At 46.7% G+C, this 17,452-nt stretch overlaps 1 protein-coding gene and 1 pseudogene across 1 annotated transcript; both read left to right on the forward strand.

The window, feature by feature from the left end:
• Window positions 1-369: 369 nt before the first annotated feature.
• PLAC8 (placenta associated 8) lies at window positions 370-8,412 on the forward strand. Its single transcript, XM_026112143.2, has 5 exons — window positions 370-525; window positions 5,744-5,887; window positions 6,555-6,679; window positions 7,654-7,757; window positions 8,207-8,412. Coding segments are annotated over exons 2-5 (345 nt in total). The 5' UTR covers window positions 370-525; window positions 5,744-5,772; the 3' UTR covers window positions 8,208-8,412.
• A 2,668-nt stretch (window positions 8,413-11,080) lies between these two features.
• Window positions 11,081-15,696, forward strand: LOC112990442 (placenta-specific gene 8 protein-like; annotated as a pseudogene).
• The last annotated feature ends 1,756 nt before the right edge of the window (window positions 15,697-17,452 follow it).

The following is a 17,452-nucleotide window of genomic DNA, read 5'->3' on the forward strand; positions in this document are numbered from 1 at the left end:
TCCTCTTCTCTAAAGCCTTTTCAGTGAGAAAATTTTTGAGTAACAACATCCTGAGGTTCTCTTTGTTTTATCTGCCTTTTGATGTTAAGAGTATCCTTACTCTTTGGCGGAAAAATATTTAATGTTGGGAAAATGCTCATCTGAGGACAAGTCATTCAGGCCTATTCTTCCCCTAAGAACAACCACATGTAAATAGAATTAAGGGATTATGACAATGTATATGCAACCATTTTTTTTTAATACGAACAAAAATCTCTGATTTAATTCTGAAAAGAAAACCTAACTGTGCTCTGCACATGTTAAATTTCTGGTTGTAGTGACATGGTGTAAACTCCTGGCCTCCTCACACTGGTTACCTCCCACCATTAGGTTTGGTTGCTTCCAGCTACCAATGAGAGTCTTGCGAGTGAAAAAGTTGAGTTTCGTCTTCCACAAAGCCTTTATATACAAGACCACAGCCAGGAAAGAGCCCTCCTTGCACCAGAGGCTGCTCTGCAAGAGCTGCTGTGTACTTCTGTGAGCGAGGTTTGTTCTCTTAAAACATTAGAAACTTGTTAGCTGCTGGGTTGGTTATTGCCCAAGAAGAGGGGGCAGAGAGTGAAATTGGAAAAATTAAAGAATTGCTTTTTTCTGCTCAACAAATCATTTAGAGCAAAATATATGGCAAAGCCGAATGGGGTTCTTTTAAAAAACTGTGCTCAAAAGCTGGGTTACTGAGAGATTACTGTTTTCTCCTGTTACTAGAATTGTATAGATGTATCAAAATGATCAGCCTGATACTTTGCTATCTGTTTAAATTAGGTTGTGTGCTTATCTAAATGAGTACTTGAAATCAAATTCCTCTTATCAGTGTTGTTCAGGTTTTGCAGCTATACAGTTTTGGAAGATTTTGGGTAGTTTCTAGGTTATGTGCTGGATGTAGTTCATATCTTGCAAGAAGGCTGTATATCAGTTGCTTTTCTATGTTGCTGCGTGGTCCCTTTGTGCATTTTCTGTCCTTTTCAATGTTGTAGTGATCTCCCGTCTTGGGAGCTTAAAATGCCAATGAGTTTCATGTAGTAGTGGGGGGAGAGGAGCTTCTTCATGTTGCTAAGTTTTCAGCTAAGAGAGGAGAAAGGGTGTGGATAATACCCATATATTGGATAATTTGCATTCGTAATAGTGTAAAAAGTGTAGATGAGTTGTGTTTGCCATGTGCTGATAGTGTTGCTGTTGGTTGGCAGAGGACACTTCAGAGGCAACCGTTGTTCCCACTTATCTTTGCACACATCCCTGGTTTTGTCTCTGGTATAGTCAGTCTCGCTTTATTTTAAAAGTTGCACATGCTGCCACATGAAGATAAGAAAGGGGTTTCTGAAGGCTCGGGGCTTGCACATAGTGGTGGGGTCAGAATGTGCTCTAACACCAAGGAGAATTTCTCTGGAGCTTTAAGAAGCATTGCCCTGAGTGATTTCAGTTTCTATTCTGGCTTGTGTGCTCAGTAGTTCTGTGGGGAGAGGCTTGAAGCTTGAACAACATTTTTCTTACATTTGCTGATGTGGCATTTCTGAGGAGAAAAAGAAATCAATTTGTAGCAAGAAATCTTAGCAAATTTCAGCAAGTGATTTATATAATTTTCCTTCCACTTTCTTCTATTTGTGCACAACCCTTACGACTTTGCCTCAGGGCAGAATTTATTTTTTATTGTTACATGAAACGTGTGCCGTCTTTTACTTGACTAGCATAATAAGAATACAGTGATTCTTTATTTTTTATTTAGATCTGAAGCTTTCTGTTTTTCAAGGCCTACTTGCTCACTCATCCACAAGAAAGCAAGGATTGGGATCAGACTTAAGATGTAAGGCTGACTATCTGTGTTTCTCAATCTCTATGAAACAGACCTGGCGGTTCTTTTCTAATGTACCTCTCTTTCACTGAGTCTAGCTTGGTTGGAAGGAAATGCAAGACAATGGCTATTTCCTAAATGCTTTGTACTCATGCCAAAGCATTCTTTTGAAAAATACTCAAAGTTCAACAACTGCAACATCTGCATTGCCTGCTTTAGCCTAGGTGCACTACCAACCTCTGTGCACAACATATGAAATTAGTGAACTGTGTCTAAACATTAGCAAAACCTCTCTGGAATGGGAGGAAAAGTGAATGGTCGGATGCTGTTTAGGGGGCCAGATAACACAGGCAAAAACCTGAAAAGATCCAAAACGAGGGTAACAAATGGTTATGCGCATGAACACGCTACAGGATACGGGAGTGTGCATCGTTTTTCTGTCCTCTGGCAGGTCTGCAACACACCACTTAGACGGGTTGTTAACGTCTAGATGTGTGTCTTGCTAGTAGGCTATGGTTTCCAAAATCCGAATCATTTTCTGAGTTGGGGCTGCTGTATTTACTGACCTTTGTGCTGAAGAACAGCTGTCCAACATGTGCTATATTATTTAGGAAACCACTCGCCATTAGTCCAATCAACAAGGAAATGCAAACTGGTTACTAGCTTGCTGTGGAGGAAAAGAAGAGATGAGCAGAGCTGCCGAGTGTTGGGCTATGTTTCACGCAGATTGCCATGAAACTGTGATGGCCAGTATTTTTAATGAGAACTGGCAAAACGCCTAGTAAACACTTGTATCAGAACAAGTGCAACACGCTTATAAAAGTATAACTTTAATAAGCAAAATTCTATATTGTAAGCCGTAGCAAACTGAAAGGCAAATCAAGATGCTCTTGAAGCCTTTGTGATTTCATTTGTAACAGCAGCAAGGCAGAAGGAGAGGAAAGGCCATATACTGAATAGCGAAGAGAACCAACTTTACTTCATGTCTGGTTTGCCGTCCCTAACACACTGACTCTGGGGACTCTGTAGGCCACTTTCAAAAAGTTTTCAGGGGAAGCTGGGGGAAAGAGGGACGTTCTCACTTAAAACTGCTAACTACTTCAACTTTAAAAATTCAGTCTAATCAAGCTAGGAGAAGGTGTGCAACTTTCAGGCACTGCCAAAGCAGAAGATGCTGTTCCCAGCGGCAATAAATCAGCTATGATTAGGGGGGTTGTCACAGGATTCCCTCAGTGGCTGCAGGCTTATTTTAAGAACATAGTCTGAAATGGCTTTTGCAGAAAAGGGGGGGAGTCTTTGGCGTATTTAATCCAATTACAGAAGAAAGAGCTCTTGTTTGTTGCACAATATGTGACTTAATCATTTGGTGTTCTTAGTGTCCGAGTCTGCGGTAGGCAAGATTCTCTTGCTTTCTGCTGAAAGGCATTTGCCAAGCCTAAAAAAAAAGACATGACTTAAGGTTTAAATAGTAAAAGTGTCACTGATGACCTCATAACTTACCTTATGCACCTGGAAAAGACCTAGACAAAAATGCTAGTTAGCGAACAATTTAAATACCGTAAGCAGAACTGCATTTCTGCAGTTGAGAGTTTTGGTAGAGTTTTGGTCTTTTCTGGAAGAAAAAACACAAGAAGTGGCAGTGACTTAAGAATGGACAAAGTTTTCGTAAAAGACAAGATTATAAAGGACTGCAGCAGAAGACAGTAGTGGAATTTAGCTGGAGATACGAGGTCACAGTAGATGAGAAAGGAGAAGAGAGATTAAAACCAGCTGGAAGACAAATACTTAGCAGAAAAAAGCAGCCGGCTTGAAGGCGTGGTTGTGAATGTCTGACAGGAAGCGAGACTATCTAGTACAAAAGAATTAGAGCAGAGAAGAGGCTTTGGGAAAAACAATTAAAAAATGGCAGAGAAGCACAGTGGAGCAATTAATCACAGGAGATGAAATGATCATGGTAGCATAGCCAGGACACAACACTGATCATGAAAAAATGAGGCCTAGCTGTAGGAAATGGTGAGAAGACGGTACAGTCTGCAGTGAGACAGAAAGAGGAGAAGCAGCAATTGAGACTGGCTGCAGGGAGAGGCAGGTTTGTGGCTGAGAAGCGTTGGCAAGTCCATTGCTAGAGCAGGTGAGCAGGTTATGGTGGACCAAAATGTGGACCTGAGACTGAAAAGGATGCTGCTGGGGGTGGAGAAGAATCCACTGCTCGTCCTTCCCGTTCGGATAGGGACAGAGCTGGTGGCTGTGTAAAACATTTGTGGAGCAGTGCTGCTAACCACCCTGGATGGAGAACTGCCCCCAAGAGCATCCTGGGAACAGAAGGTGTGGGGGGGGGGGGGGACAAACTGGGTAAGAGAGGGATTGATAGAAGGCTTTTAACTTGGATAAGGACCTTGGTAAAGAAAAGACCACAGAAAGTGCTGAAAAGGCAAGTATCTGTCCTCAAAGGCTGATCCTGGGACTTGTCTTGTTAGAAATTTTCGCTGATGGTCTTCAGTGACAGCTTCATCCTGTGCTGATGAGATCAGCTGTCATGCAAGGCCAAGAGGTATTGGAAATGCAGACACGGATCTGAATATCACTATTGAAGCCCTGCACTTCCAAAGCAGCTGGGCTCCTGTAAAATGAAGCATTTTCCACGCGTAGCCTGGACGATGAGGTGCTGCTGCCTTTGGTGGCAGGCCCTGTCCTGCCCTGCCCACCTCTGTGCTACCAGCCAAGCGCAAAGGAGTGGGTTCCCTCAGGGACAGTCCGCAGTGCCCAGTCAAGCACTGGAAGCCAGAGTGGGTTTGGGCTGGGCGAGGTGGAGTCCCTGGAGTGGTGCTTTCCAGGGTTACAAGCCACGCGTGCTTTCGTGGGTAAATTCAGGGAAGCCTGGGGCCATGGTGCGCGGTGCCTGCTTCCCCCGCTGCCACAGGAACCGTTCTGAGCCTTACAACTTATTGGGCCACCAACGACGATAAGGGTGGTGGTGTCCTAGCAAGGTACCGCTGCATATGTGTGGGTCTGTGAGCATGTGAAAGGTGCTTTTTGGCAGTGGTGTCAGTCTTCACGGACATTAATAATGTGCTGGGAACTGGCTGTGTGTCTGGCCGATTATTAGCTGGGTTTAATTATTGCTTTTATTATTGCTGTGTATTTTAGGAGAATGTCCATCTTTGAGTATGGCAACACAAGAACACACTGATTTTAACGATATCTGCCTCCTAAATATTTACTGGTGCCTATAAGTGAAGGGAAACAGTAGTCCTGTGAAACATTTTATTATTATTATTAATGTGAAGAGCTACTCACGAGAACTTCTAGTGAAAACATATTCAGACCAGTGTGATATTTGGGTTGAGTGTTAGGCATGAAGAGACATGATGTATGGATACTGTATTTACATTCATGATATGTATTTATGCACATTGCTTCTTCCTGTTTTATTGATGTTAGAACCCTTCCTGCTTTGGTCTTTCATGGAAGCAAAAGGGATTTTTTTTGTCTGAGTAAAGTGCTAGTGAAAATCTCTGAATCCGCGCTGAAAAACAGCAGCAAGAGGGTAAGATTTTCATTTCTCAGCACCATCCTGAGTGTTTTGTGTTTCCCAGATCTAAAGTCATAAGCTGTGGCAGAGAAGGGCAAAATTCTTCCAGAAATAACTAAGGAACCACTAGCTGTTAGTCATGGAGTGAAATGGTGCCTTTCCTCTGAATAGGGAGAGTTATTCTTGATTTTGAGGTGAGAAAGAAGGAGGCTTTTGAATGAAAGTATGCAACCGTTCAGCATCCAGGTGGGGAAGCATTAGCAAATTTTACCCCATGGATGACTTCACTGGCTGCTACAGTTTGGCCAGCTCCATCCATCCAATCTACCTGCTTTCTTTCCTGCAAGGTGTCACTAACTGTCCTGTTCCTCCCCTTTCTCTTTCAGAAGGTCAAGGTGATCTGAAGAAACTAGAGATGGCCTCTCCGCCCGTTGTTACAACCCAGCCTCAGTATGGCGTGCCTGTTTCGTCCGTATCAATAAATACGTGGCAGACAGGCCTGATGGACTGTTGCACTGACTGTGCAGTGTGTAAGTGCATAACTGGATATCTTATTTCGACCATCCGTGTGAAGAGGGGCTTCAGGCAGCTGCTGAAATGAGTGGTGTGGTGTGGTTTGTCCCATGCCTTCTCGGAGCCGTTCTTGAAGCGATGCTAACACCTGCTTGTTCAGATAAATAGTGGAATAACTAGAGCCGTGTAACCTGTTCCCCAAAAGGTGTTCTTTGGTGGTGGGATAATGAACACCTACTTTGAAATGCTCCCAGATACGAGGCTCAGGCAACATTTCTGATGGTGGAGGTGGGCTGGGTTACCACACTGCGTTGTCCCTCACCTCACCTTGTTACTTCTGGCTAAGAAAGCAGGACCTCGTTCCTCATTGCTGACAGCAGGCTAATGGAAGTGTGTCAGGTGTTCATCCTGTTGCAAAACCAGTTTTTCTTGGTGAAGACAGTACAGGCAGCCCTGATTAGCGGACAAAAAACTGCAGGAAACTTGCAGTCTCTCGTGCCATAGCCGTTCAGTTCTCTCAAAGATCTCTTCCTCCGCTGTCCCAGCTCTGGTCTACCAACATGCCCCTGTGTTTCTCCTATTTTTCTAGGCACGTCTGCTTCCCTCCTAAGGGTAGCTTTGACAGGGACAGGCTACAGGAACCAGAGGCAAACCCTCACTTGTTACTGTTTCATCTTATTCCAGGCTTCTGCGGGATGTTCTGCTTTCCTTGTCTTGCCTGTCAGGTGGCTGGGGATATGGGTGAGTGCTGCTTGTGCGGTACCAGTGTGGCGATGAGGACCCTCTACCGCACCAGATACAATATCCCGGTTAGTGATTAATCGTTTATTTCACCTTGCTCAGAGAATAAACATTAAATGCCCTTGGAGGCCCCTCTCTTTGGACATAATGAACGTGTGGAGGGCAACAGCATTCTTTGTTTGCCGTTTTTCACTCATTCTTCAATGTTTTATTTCCTGAGTGATGCTGGGAGCACAGAATGGGAGTCAGGAGACATTAGCCACACAAATCCCTTGACTGCTTTTAGAAAATTGATTTTGATCTTATGCAACTCCTTTACAGCATCCTTCATCACATGAAGGCAGGTTCCCTGCAGCACTGCAAAAGGTCCTAGAAACATGTCCTGCTTTCAGGTGTTGTTGACCACAGTGATTCACAGGGTCTGGGCTGCTTCTTCTCCACTCTATAATGAACATTATATATAGGAAAAGTTTTGAAATAATTGGAGGCATAATCAAGAATAAATTCAGTCACTTTTTATGCCTACTCATTCCCTCCTTTGAGGAGATGTGCTGGCTGGCTATTATTACACAGATAAACCTCTCTAAAAGGCATTGGAGAATGGTGTTCATTCATATACGGTACATTTGGCAAATCATTTATTTTCAGAGGTAAATTAGTATTGTTCGTAGCACAAACCAAAGTAACCCAATTCCAGTTCACCAAAATTGCCTCTTTTTTTGTGTGTGTTTTTCCCCTCAGTCTTAACCTAAGGAGCCACAATATAGCTGAATAGCTGTCTGAATGCTCTATTAAGTTATTTCTTTTTTCTTTATATTTTCTAGTTGTTTTGCAAGTCCTCTATATTATACAACAAGTAGAGTCATTAATATTGAAATGTTTTAGCATTTTTAAAGACTGCTACTCTAGATTCTGGAGCTCAATGCAAAAAAGAGCATCAGAGAGGAAGCAAAAGACACATGATGTGGACTATGATTAACTTATTCTTAGATTAAATGATTTTTGGAAAGGTCTACATTCCTAAATAATTTCTGTTTAACAGGGATCCATTTGCTCTGATTGTTGTGTCACCATGTGTTGTCCTGTGTGCTCCGTTTGTCAAATAAAGAGAGATATTAACAGGAGGAGAGCACGTGGCATATTCTGGTAAGTTTGGCTGATTGTTGCTTGTTTGTAAAGCTACCACATGAAGCCCAGCAGAAGCTCAGGCTCTCGTGGTCCACCAGTGGCTGGCATAAGGCATATGGTTGCTGTGATGCAGAACTGGAAATAACCAGGTGGTAACAGTGACCTGTCCCGCAGCAAGACATTACCAGGAGCCTTCTGTGAGGGAGGAGACCAACGTCTCTGGGAGGGTGTTTGCGGGGCCTCAGCTCTCTGGAGGGGAGGGAGGTGGGGGCAAAAACCAGCTGAGACGGTTCATCAGGACTGCGGGCCGGCTGGCGGGGTGACGAGGAGGCGCTGCGACGGCAACGGGCGGGCGGCTGGTGGGGCTGGGGCATTCAGGGTGAGCAGGGGCTGGCGACACACAGCCCTGCTTGCTCGCGCGGTGGCATGGGCTGCCCAGGGTTCATCCACCCTTTGTTGTGTGACAGATCGGCCGTGGGCTCCAGCGTTCCTGTCCCCGTCCCATGGCGGATGCCATTGGCCTTTCCGGGTGCTGCAGAGTCGCTACATGCCGGAGTCGCCAGCTGCGCTTTCGGTTTGGAAACGTGCCATGGATGCTTTTGCTTGATTGTTACTGCTTCCTCTTTTCCACGTTACAATCATCAATAAACCGCACTGCTTGGCTTCACTTGCACTATGTGTCATCTTTCTGTACCACCTGAGATGTCTTGAGAAACTCTTCCTCCTCTTGTTACTTCCATTTTAGCAGCTTCCCTCTGTCCATAGTGCAGCTGAGATTTCTCTGTGCTCTATTGCAGAGAGAGATTTTGACTACTTTTTTTTATTTACAGAGCTTTTAAAAAGTATTTTTAATCTGTATGAGATGTCTGTTTTACTCATCCAGAATGTAAACCATGGAAATAATTTTTTTTTTATTTTCTTGGCCTGAAGCTGGTTTTTCCAAGAAGTGACATTATTTCAAATTACTACAGCAACAAAAAAAGATTTAAAAAGGAAACATGGGTGCACGCTTTGCAGTGTCTTCTCTTTGGGAATGACAGCTTTCAGCCAAATGCTGTTTTTGTGATAGGAGAAGGGAAAAGCAGATGTGGGTTGTATGGGGGTCAAAGCCCCACTCCAGGGCCCAGCAGCCCCTTCCCTGCAGGCAGCAAGGGTCTCTGAGCGTGGAGCTGCCTCGGTTTCCATGGTCTGGGCTGGCTGCAGGAAAATGCATACCCTGAAGTGCAGCGACTGAGGCTGTCCTGGGTGTCAGAGCTTCACACGCTGCAAGAAAGCATCATGGAAAAGCAAATGCAGTCTTTACAACTCCCGTGTCTTTTTACCTGCAACCTTCTCCTCCAGCACTGCCTTTCCTGACCTGGCAGAGAAAGTGCTCCTTACAGCTCTGCCATGCTCAATTCTGGATATATCTCTACAGTGATTTTTGGCCATCTGTCACAAGCCAAACTTGTGCATTGCAAAGCAAAAGTGAGCAGAAGCCTTCGTGGTGAACATGCTCCTCCAAGGAGACTGCCAATAAATTCACCCCCGCTTGTGTGTAAAAACGTTGTTGGGTAGGCAAAGCCCTCTTCAAGGGCACACTGCCACCCCCTGACCACAGCAAGACAGAGCACGTTGGCTGAGGATTTAGTCTTACAAATACGGGTTTTGCCTAAAACACACCAGAGAGGCAGCAGAGGAGTTGTAGCTGCCCTCATTCCATCCTTTGTGGAAAGGTACTAAAGGACTCCCAACTTTGCTCTTAGAAAATCAGAATTTTTGCAGCAGGGACCCAAGAAATGTATTGCAATTCAGCACCGCTCAGTACCATTGTCTAGCTGGCTTCTTGTGCTTATAGCTAAGGGAAGTCAGGAATCCCCTCCGCAAAACATGTGGCCTCTCTTTTACGTGAGACTCGGATGTTGTAAACGTGTGGCTGAGCTTCGCCTGCGCTGCGGGGCAGAGCGACGCGCTGGCACTCCCTGCGAGCCAGGCCCCGCGTTGTCCAGCCTGTCTTTTGGATATGCTGTAGAAAGCGGGAGAACTAAACTGTCACCCTAAGAAAACTGAGGAGAGAGAAGAAATACCACATGTTAGGGCTTTTTCCAGCGCGGCGTAAGGAAATGATAAGAATTTGTATCCAGGGCTTGAGGCAGCGCCTGCATCACCCAGAGGAGTCACTTCTTTATGATGGCCAGGCTTAACTGTAAAACTGCCTGGCAGGAATTGTACCTCCGCCAGGAAATGTCTTAAAGCAGTGCAAAAGCTCGAATGCAAACTTTCCTTCTCTGAAAACTGTTACTCTCTGAAACTAGTAGCTCTGACAAAGCATCTGGGCAAGTGTGAGAAAATGCGAGGGACGGCAACCAGAGCCCTGGAAAAGCAGCAAGCCTCCTGAAGGGATGCGCTCAGCGGAGAGGCCGGCGTTGCGCTATTTGCTTTGTTAGACAGAGCGGAGGTTGCCCTGTGCGCTGCGCCCAGCGCACGTACGAAAGGTGAGGAGCAGGGAAAGGCAGCTCGCCTGCCCGGACGAGGGCTGCTCGCAGGAGGTACGTGCATTTGCCTCTGTTTCATTTGGCAAGGTTGGCTGGGTAAAAATACGGGTACGCGCTTAGCTGCTGGACTGGTCGTTGCCTAGGAAGGAGAGGCAGTGAAAATAGAAGTGCTCTTTTCTGTCTTACAGGCTGCTTCAAAGCAAAATTAACGGGTCAGGTGCTACCGATGGGCACTTTAACAAAAGCACGCAGCAAAGTTAGACGGGGCATAGCGACGCGGTGCGTGCGGGGCCCGGCAGAGCCGCTGCTGAGCTGCTGCAGGGCTGAGGCTGGGCACCGGTCAGGCTCGGCGCTTGCTCCGCTGCTGGAGGGGAGCTGGGTCTCATTTCGGGAGAGAATTGTTCCTCAGCTACGGCTTCTTATTTCTGTGAGGATGGCTGTGTCACAGGCAAAGCGCTCTTGATTTGGGGAACTTTTTACCTAACTTAATTTATTGCCAGTTAATGCAAACTTCTAATCACTGATTTCAGTATTGTGAGAAAATAAGAAACATAAATAATTAAACAAAGACTTAACACCCTTCCTCTGTTCTTCCAGGGCTCAAATTAAGCCAAACACTGCTCTGTCCATCCCAAATCCCTTTGGCGAAGCGATGGGCAGCGCAGGAGGGTGGGATAGTGCAGGTGTGTGTGACTTTTTCTTCCTGCTGCCTCTCCATGCTTCTTACTGCTTTTCTGCCACTGCCCAGCATCCCCACCGTGGCATGGGTTGCAGTCCCTTGGGGCGTCCTTTTTCGGATGTGGGTGGGGTCTTCTTGGAGGTGCCCCCCCGGCCCGTGAGCACTGCTTTCCAGGAGGGTGTCTCTTATGCGGGGGCGTATGCACGAGCGAGCAAGGCACGCGTGTAAACCAACTGTGTGTGCATGCGGGAAGCAACCAGGTGCTCACGCAGGAACGGATTGGGTGCTCCTGCGTACATTAACTGGGTGCTCATGTGCCGATTGAGCACTCGTGCATGAACTAGCTGGGTGCTCAAGTTTAAATTAGTATGTGCTTGTGCGTAAATGAAGTGGGAGAACTAATTGCACGCTCAAGTGCTGATTGTGGGCAGAGTAATGGTGCACTGGTGCATCAATACATGTGTGCTCGTGTGAAGATAGGCTTTGTGCCCTGTCCTGCACCCGGCACCCTCAGCCATGCCAGCCCTCGGGGTGGGGTGCTGGGTGCTTGCTGGAGCCTGCGTCAAAGGTCTGCACTGACAGCTCTTGGGCTTGTCATTGAGCAGTAAAAACAACGCTCTGTGTATCCCTTCAAACAGCTGGTTTAGCAACAGTAAGAAAATACCTTTGTCTTTTAGCCTTCAGGATAAGTTGGTTAATGAGGCAATCCTGCTAAATGGCTGTTTGCTCTTCAGGGTAACTAGCGGGCTGGAATTATATAATGGAAGAAGATACTGGTATCTCACTCACAATCAGTCTAGTTGTACTACTGCTGCTTGCAAAAAGTCCCTCATGAACAAATCATACGGAGAGTTTCTACAGTCCTTCTTCCATGTTGTATTTTGTGTTATGGCAGAATCAAACTGCCTTCTTCTTTTTGCATAGTTATGGGGAAAAAGGGCTTCCTTGCTGCGAAAACTCCTGGGAGGCAGTATTTAGCTGTCAGGCAGTGGTCTGCGTTTGAAGAGCAGGGCAGGATTTCTAAAGGCAGAAAAATGTGTCCAAGCCAGTCTGTAAATGATGGCGAAGTATCTGTTCTGCCTGTAGAGCACCTAAGCCACTTGCTGCATGCTGACAACAGTCAATACAAATGACATTCCAGGAAACACCCTTCTATCTCTCTGGTATTAATTGAAGGTAATGCATTTAATGGTCTTTTTTGAGTGCTCCAGATAGTAATATACTTATTATACTGTATTTCTGGAATCTCGCTTTTACTGCTTAAATTCTGTGTCAGTGTGTAATGCCACCACGAAAGCAATCCCATTCATTTTTAATAGAATCACAGGAATTAATGCCATCTTCCCTTTCTTTAAAAAGCAAATGATCTCCTCGTTTTCTTCCTGCCCCTCCCAGCATCCCAAAATTCAGACGTCAAGCCCTCCCTGGCTGTGGGGAACAGACAAGGCACTGTGTACTCCAAAGCCCTGCTGAAGAGGGGAAGGTGTCACTGTTCACAGATGGGGAGCAGGACCGGGCGCAGGCCGGGTGGTCTCTCCCTGCCCATGGACACACGCCCCAGCTTGTGCAGGGTATGATAACAAGGCCTTTGTCACCACCGCCGCTATTATCTGCTACCAACCACTTGCGGCCTAAACTGATGTCAAGAGCCTGACCCACACCAAAGCTGCCTCATAAATCAAGTGAAAGGGGAATTAATATCTACAGCTACATGCTGATCAGGCATGAGAACCCATGATGGGGGCCTCCACTACTTAGTTCTCTAAATCTGAAGGGTGGAGACCTTTGTCACAAGTTTTCATTAATTTCTTTTCCCTTCCCTTTTGAAAACCCAGCCAGTGGGGTACCCCTGCTTGCTCTGTCTGTAGTGTAGTGTGTTATTTTTACCCTGTTAAATACGGAACTTGCTATATTGTTTAAACTCTCTTGCTTAAGGATACTGGTGCACTTAATAAATATCTGAAACCTGATAACCGCCTGGCTGTTTGGTCAGTGAAGCATTAAAAGAAAAATACACGTCACCGCGCTGGCCACGAGCGGTGTTTGTGACACTGGTTACATATGGGAAGGGAGCACTGGGCTGTTCTGCACAAACGCCGTAACCTGCAGCGTGCAGCTGTACCTAATGTGCTGGCAGCACAAATGTGCTGAAGCCAACGCGGCAAGGGCAGACGGGGAAAAGATTAGCCAGACACTCTGTCAAACGCACGTAACGCTAGTAATGAAAATATCTGCTAGCTGCGTGGGGAAACAAGTGAAAGCACCAGAGAAAAGGCAGGCCCAGCTGACCCAAGCGTGGCAGAGGCCAAGGAAGAGAAGGACAAGGGGCTAGGAGAGATGAGCAAGGGAGGAGGAAAGGGAAAGAGGATCATGTTTATCAGAGTGAAAAATAACAAGGAAAAACAGCTGCCTCAAAACCTGCCAGGAAAACAGGTTGATAAGAAAACAGAGAAAAGGAAGAGCATGCCCTGGAAGCTGCTGAGGAGCAAAGCACAACAATAGGATGATTAATGAGAGCTTAAGAGAGGTGGGACAGAGCTCCGAAAGCTTCAGAGCACTGTGAATGCAAAACAACAACAACAACAACAACAAAACAGATAGAAGAGATAATGGAGACATTTAACCCAGAGATCAGCAGACAGGATTGACCTACAGAAGCCCTGTGCTTCTGAAGCAGCTGGGCCCCTGGAAAATGAAGAATTTTCCATGTATAGGCGGGACGATGAGATTTACTGCCCCCGGACTAGCCCTGCTGGCTCCGAGCATGCCGCTCCTTGCCCCCAGGCCTGCTGCTGCCAATGGGAACCATTCTGGACCTCACAGCTTGTTCAGCCACTGGTGAGAGGGAGGGTGGTGGTGTCCCGTGATGGGGATCTGCAAGGTATGCAGGCCACTATCTCATCTGAGTACAGCAGCATGAGCAAGATATCCAGTTTAGAAATAGCTATAGTATCTTTCTTCCATACCTCTCCCTTCCAGAACAGAAACTGCCTCAAGTGACCCAAAAGCTGTGAAAATGGCCTCTCATCCTGTGATTGTGGTCCAGCCTGAGCTTTCAGGTCCTCCAAGGGCGAGTGAACGGCAGACGGGGTTGCTAGACTGCTGTTCTGACTTTGGAGTGTGTAAGTGGATCAAGATCTGTTATTTTTGGCATTTACCTGCCATGCATTTCTGGTACGTCCTCTGCTCTTTTAGCGGGAGAGTCTGGAGCGGGGAGCGATGACTCTCCAGCTGGACGTTTATGAGTCCCACTCACGTTGCCCCTACTCTGAACTGGAGAGGGACACGAGCGAAGGTGTCGTCGGGGCTTGCAGGGACTCAGGGCAGAAATCCGTGGGAAGTGACTCGGCTCCTTCCAGCACTCGTGGAACAGCTGGATTTGCCACTTTAACCACCAAACAGTCCTCCTGGAGACAGAGCCTGGGCTGTTTTTTCCACGATGGAGGTGGGTCAGGTTTGCACCTTGCCTCCTCTCCTAAGCAAGGCTAAGAAAGTAGGGTGTCACCTTCAACTGCTGACAGCAGGCAGGTCACAGCCTGTGTTGCAAACTATGTTTTTCCTGGTAAAGGCAGCAGAGCTGTTTTTGTTAGAGGCTGAGATCTGTGGCTGAGGTTGCAGCCTCCTAACACAGCTCTGCAGGTCTTTGAAGGGGCTCTCCAGCTGTCGCTCTGGTTTGCCAATGCACCCTGGGTTTCTCTCCCCTTTCTCTTACCTCATCTGCTTCTCTTGACAAAAAGCACTTCTTTTTCCTCACCTCTCTGTAGGTATATGTGGCACCTTCTGCTTCATTTGCCTGGGATGTCAGGTGGCCAGGGACATGGACGAATTCTGCTTGTGTGGCTCAAGCGTGGCAACGAGGACACTACCACACCAGATACAACATCTCAGTTAGTGATCCACCTTTTCCTTTGCCCTGCTTAAGGGTTAATGCTTTGTAGATACATCCGCAGAGGTAAGCTCAGCTCCCAGGCTCAGGGTGCTTAGGTGCAGCCCTTACCAAGCTGTGCCCAGGAAATTCAAAAGGGCATCCAATGGGGAGAGCAGCATTTGGGAGTCTCACAGATGGCCCCAGCCCCACCAGACTGGGCACCAGGGATCAGTGTGATCTCCTTGACAGCCCGATCACAAAGTGATCTTGGCAACCTACTGGTCAGTCACAGCTTCCTCACTCATGTTTTTTTTTTGTTTGTTTGTTTTTTGTTTTTTTTCCCCTCGGTGTCATTTACCCCTCCTTAGGGGCCGGATGGAGGCTAGCTTTTGTAGACTTCAGAGAAACAATAAAATAGCCTAAAAAAAAAAAAAAAAGGATGATTTGAAAAAGGCAAATCAAATCAGAGGATGAATTATTTTTATGATGGCTCTTTCCACCCAGGGGTCCATTCTGACTGACGGGGTCAGCATCCTGTGCTGTCCCAGTTGCGCTCTTTGTCAATTAAAGAGAGACATCAACAAGAGGAAAGAGCAGGGCATATGCTGGTAAGTTTGCCTGATTTCTAAAGCGGATGGCAACGTGCAGGCAGCTGGTGGGGCCGGGGTGCTCAGGGTGAGCAGGGACTGGCGATGTGTGACCCTGCTTGCTGGTGCAGCGGCATGGCCTGCCCAGGGTTTGACCACCCGTTGCTGTGTGATAGATCAGCCCTGGGCTGCAACGCTCCCGTCCCCGTCCCGTGGCGGATGCTGCCAGCCTCGCTGGGTGCTGCGGAGTCACTACGCGCTGGAGTCATCGGCTTCGCTTTCAGTTTGGAAATGCACCATGGCTGTTTCTACCTGATTGTTTTTGCTCCCGCCTTTCCTTGTATTACTCATCAATAAACTGCAATGCTTCAGTTCATTTGTAGCATGTGCCGTCTTTAGTCTTGTTCCCCTTCTCTGAGCTCTGCTGCAACAGCAGAGTTGAGTGTAATTCTTTTTTATGCTGTGAATTCAGACCAATACTTAATTTAACAGATAGAGGGGACATTGTATGTCCCATGTGTGTGACCAGGCCGCAAAGCACAATGACAAAATAAAATGTAACAAACCAAAAGCAAAGCTTGCTGCAGCCGTCTCAGCATCTCCCCCATGGAAACCACAGCTTGTAGACAGTGGTGAGCCTGTGGCACCAGCGAGAGCATTGCCCTGTGCTCGCTCCTTGTGCCTGTGGCTGGCAGGGAGCACAAACTTTCCCTGCCAACAGCAGGCCAGACACGCGGTTTCCCCTCCATCCGAGCAGTATCGCCCTTGCCGGCGCTGCCAGTGGCCATGGCCGTGTTGCTTTTACCTATCAGCATGTAAAATACAGAATAACCATGTTTGCTAGTGAGATGACTATAGCTTACAACCTAGTCATAGAGTTAGGAAAACCAGCAAACAGAGTCAGCCATTTTATCCCTAAAAGAGGTGGGAACATTTCCACCTTGGCAATCAGGGTTATAAACCAAGACATACAAGCTATGAGCTTTGCATGACCCTCATTAAGAAAGACCATAGGAAAAGGAGGAACCTGGTGAATCTCAACCACCAGCGTATGGAGAGGCCATCTCCTGGAAGAATTGCTGCTCAATAGGGTAAGTGCTGACAGAACTGCTGTATTTGACGCTTAAATCTGATATATGCTGTGTTGAATTAACCCCTGCCTTCCCAGACAAGCCATAGTTTGAAGCAGAGAGGGTCATAGACCCTGCCATAAGACCCTACCAGCGGTACAACTGTCTCCATGTTTGCTTCCACACTTTTGCCAGGGAAAGCTCCCGTGCAGGTGTTGGAGGCAGAGCCACCGAGCCCCTGGAACTGCAAAGCCCAGAGAAGGGCCCTCAATATTGCACAAGCTGTGACTGATGGGCTATTTCGGGAAAACAGGGAACTTCACTAACAATTCAATAGCAATTTTATACACCCAAGTAATCAAGGAGAAGTTGCCTGCGTGGAAGCTGGCTGTCCCCTGAACCCTGCGGCTTCAGGACAAGGTCCTGCAGCCAGCACGGGAGCCACATACACAACGCTTGGGGTGAGCGGCCATGCTGAAAGGCGGTCGGGGGCACAGCGGCTGCAATTCGGTTGGGAAGTGCTCCCAAAGGAGGAAGGGAGGATGTAAGCATGCAGCTGCCCTGAGAAAACACCTTTTAAGTAGATCTCTTTTTTTCCAAAAGCTTTACTAAAATTAAAGGGCCCTAATATTGCCAGAGATTATAGGCAACGCATCTCACTTAATGTGAGGAGCCACATGGGACTACAGAAGAGGTATACAGAAACTGAGATGAAGTTTCTGCATGTAATTCTTTTGGGATCAGATTGAGATTTTTAAAACATAACTCTGACAAGAGTTTTCTTAGAAAGAGGAGATTTTATTCCTGGCCTGGAATTAAAAAAAACAACCAAAATCCAAACCAGCAACATTGAGGTAAGGCCAGTTGCTGCATGTGTGAATTATGCTGGATTACTTTTAAAAATTTTATCTGCATAAACTGTGATGGATAACTCAAAAAGAGGCTATGTAAAACTTTCAGACTGATTCAGCAAAGTAGTATGTAGTCTCATAGTCTATGATTTAAGAGGTGGGGAAAAAACTGTGTGCTTACAGT

The sequence above is a fragment of the Dromaius novaehollandiae genome, chromosome 4, assembly GCF_036370855.1.
Source record: "Dromaius novaehollandiae isolate bDroNov1 chromosome 4, bDroNov1.hap1, whole genome shotgun sequence".
NCBI lineage: Eukaryota > Metazoa > Chordata > Aves > Casuariiformes > Dromaiidae > Dromaius > Dromaius novaehollandiae.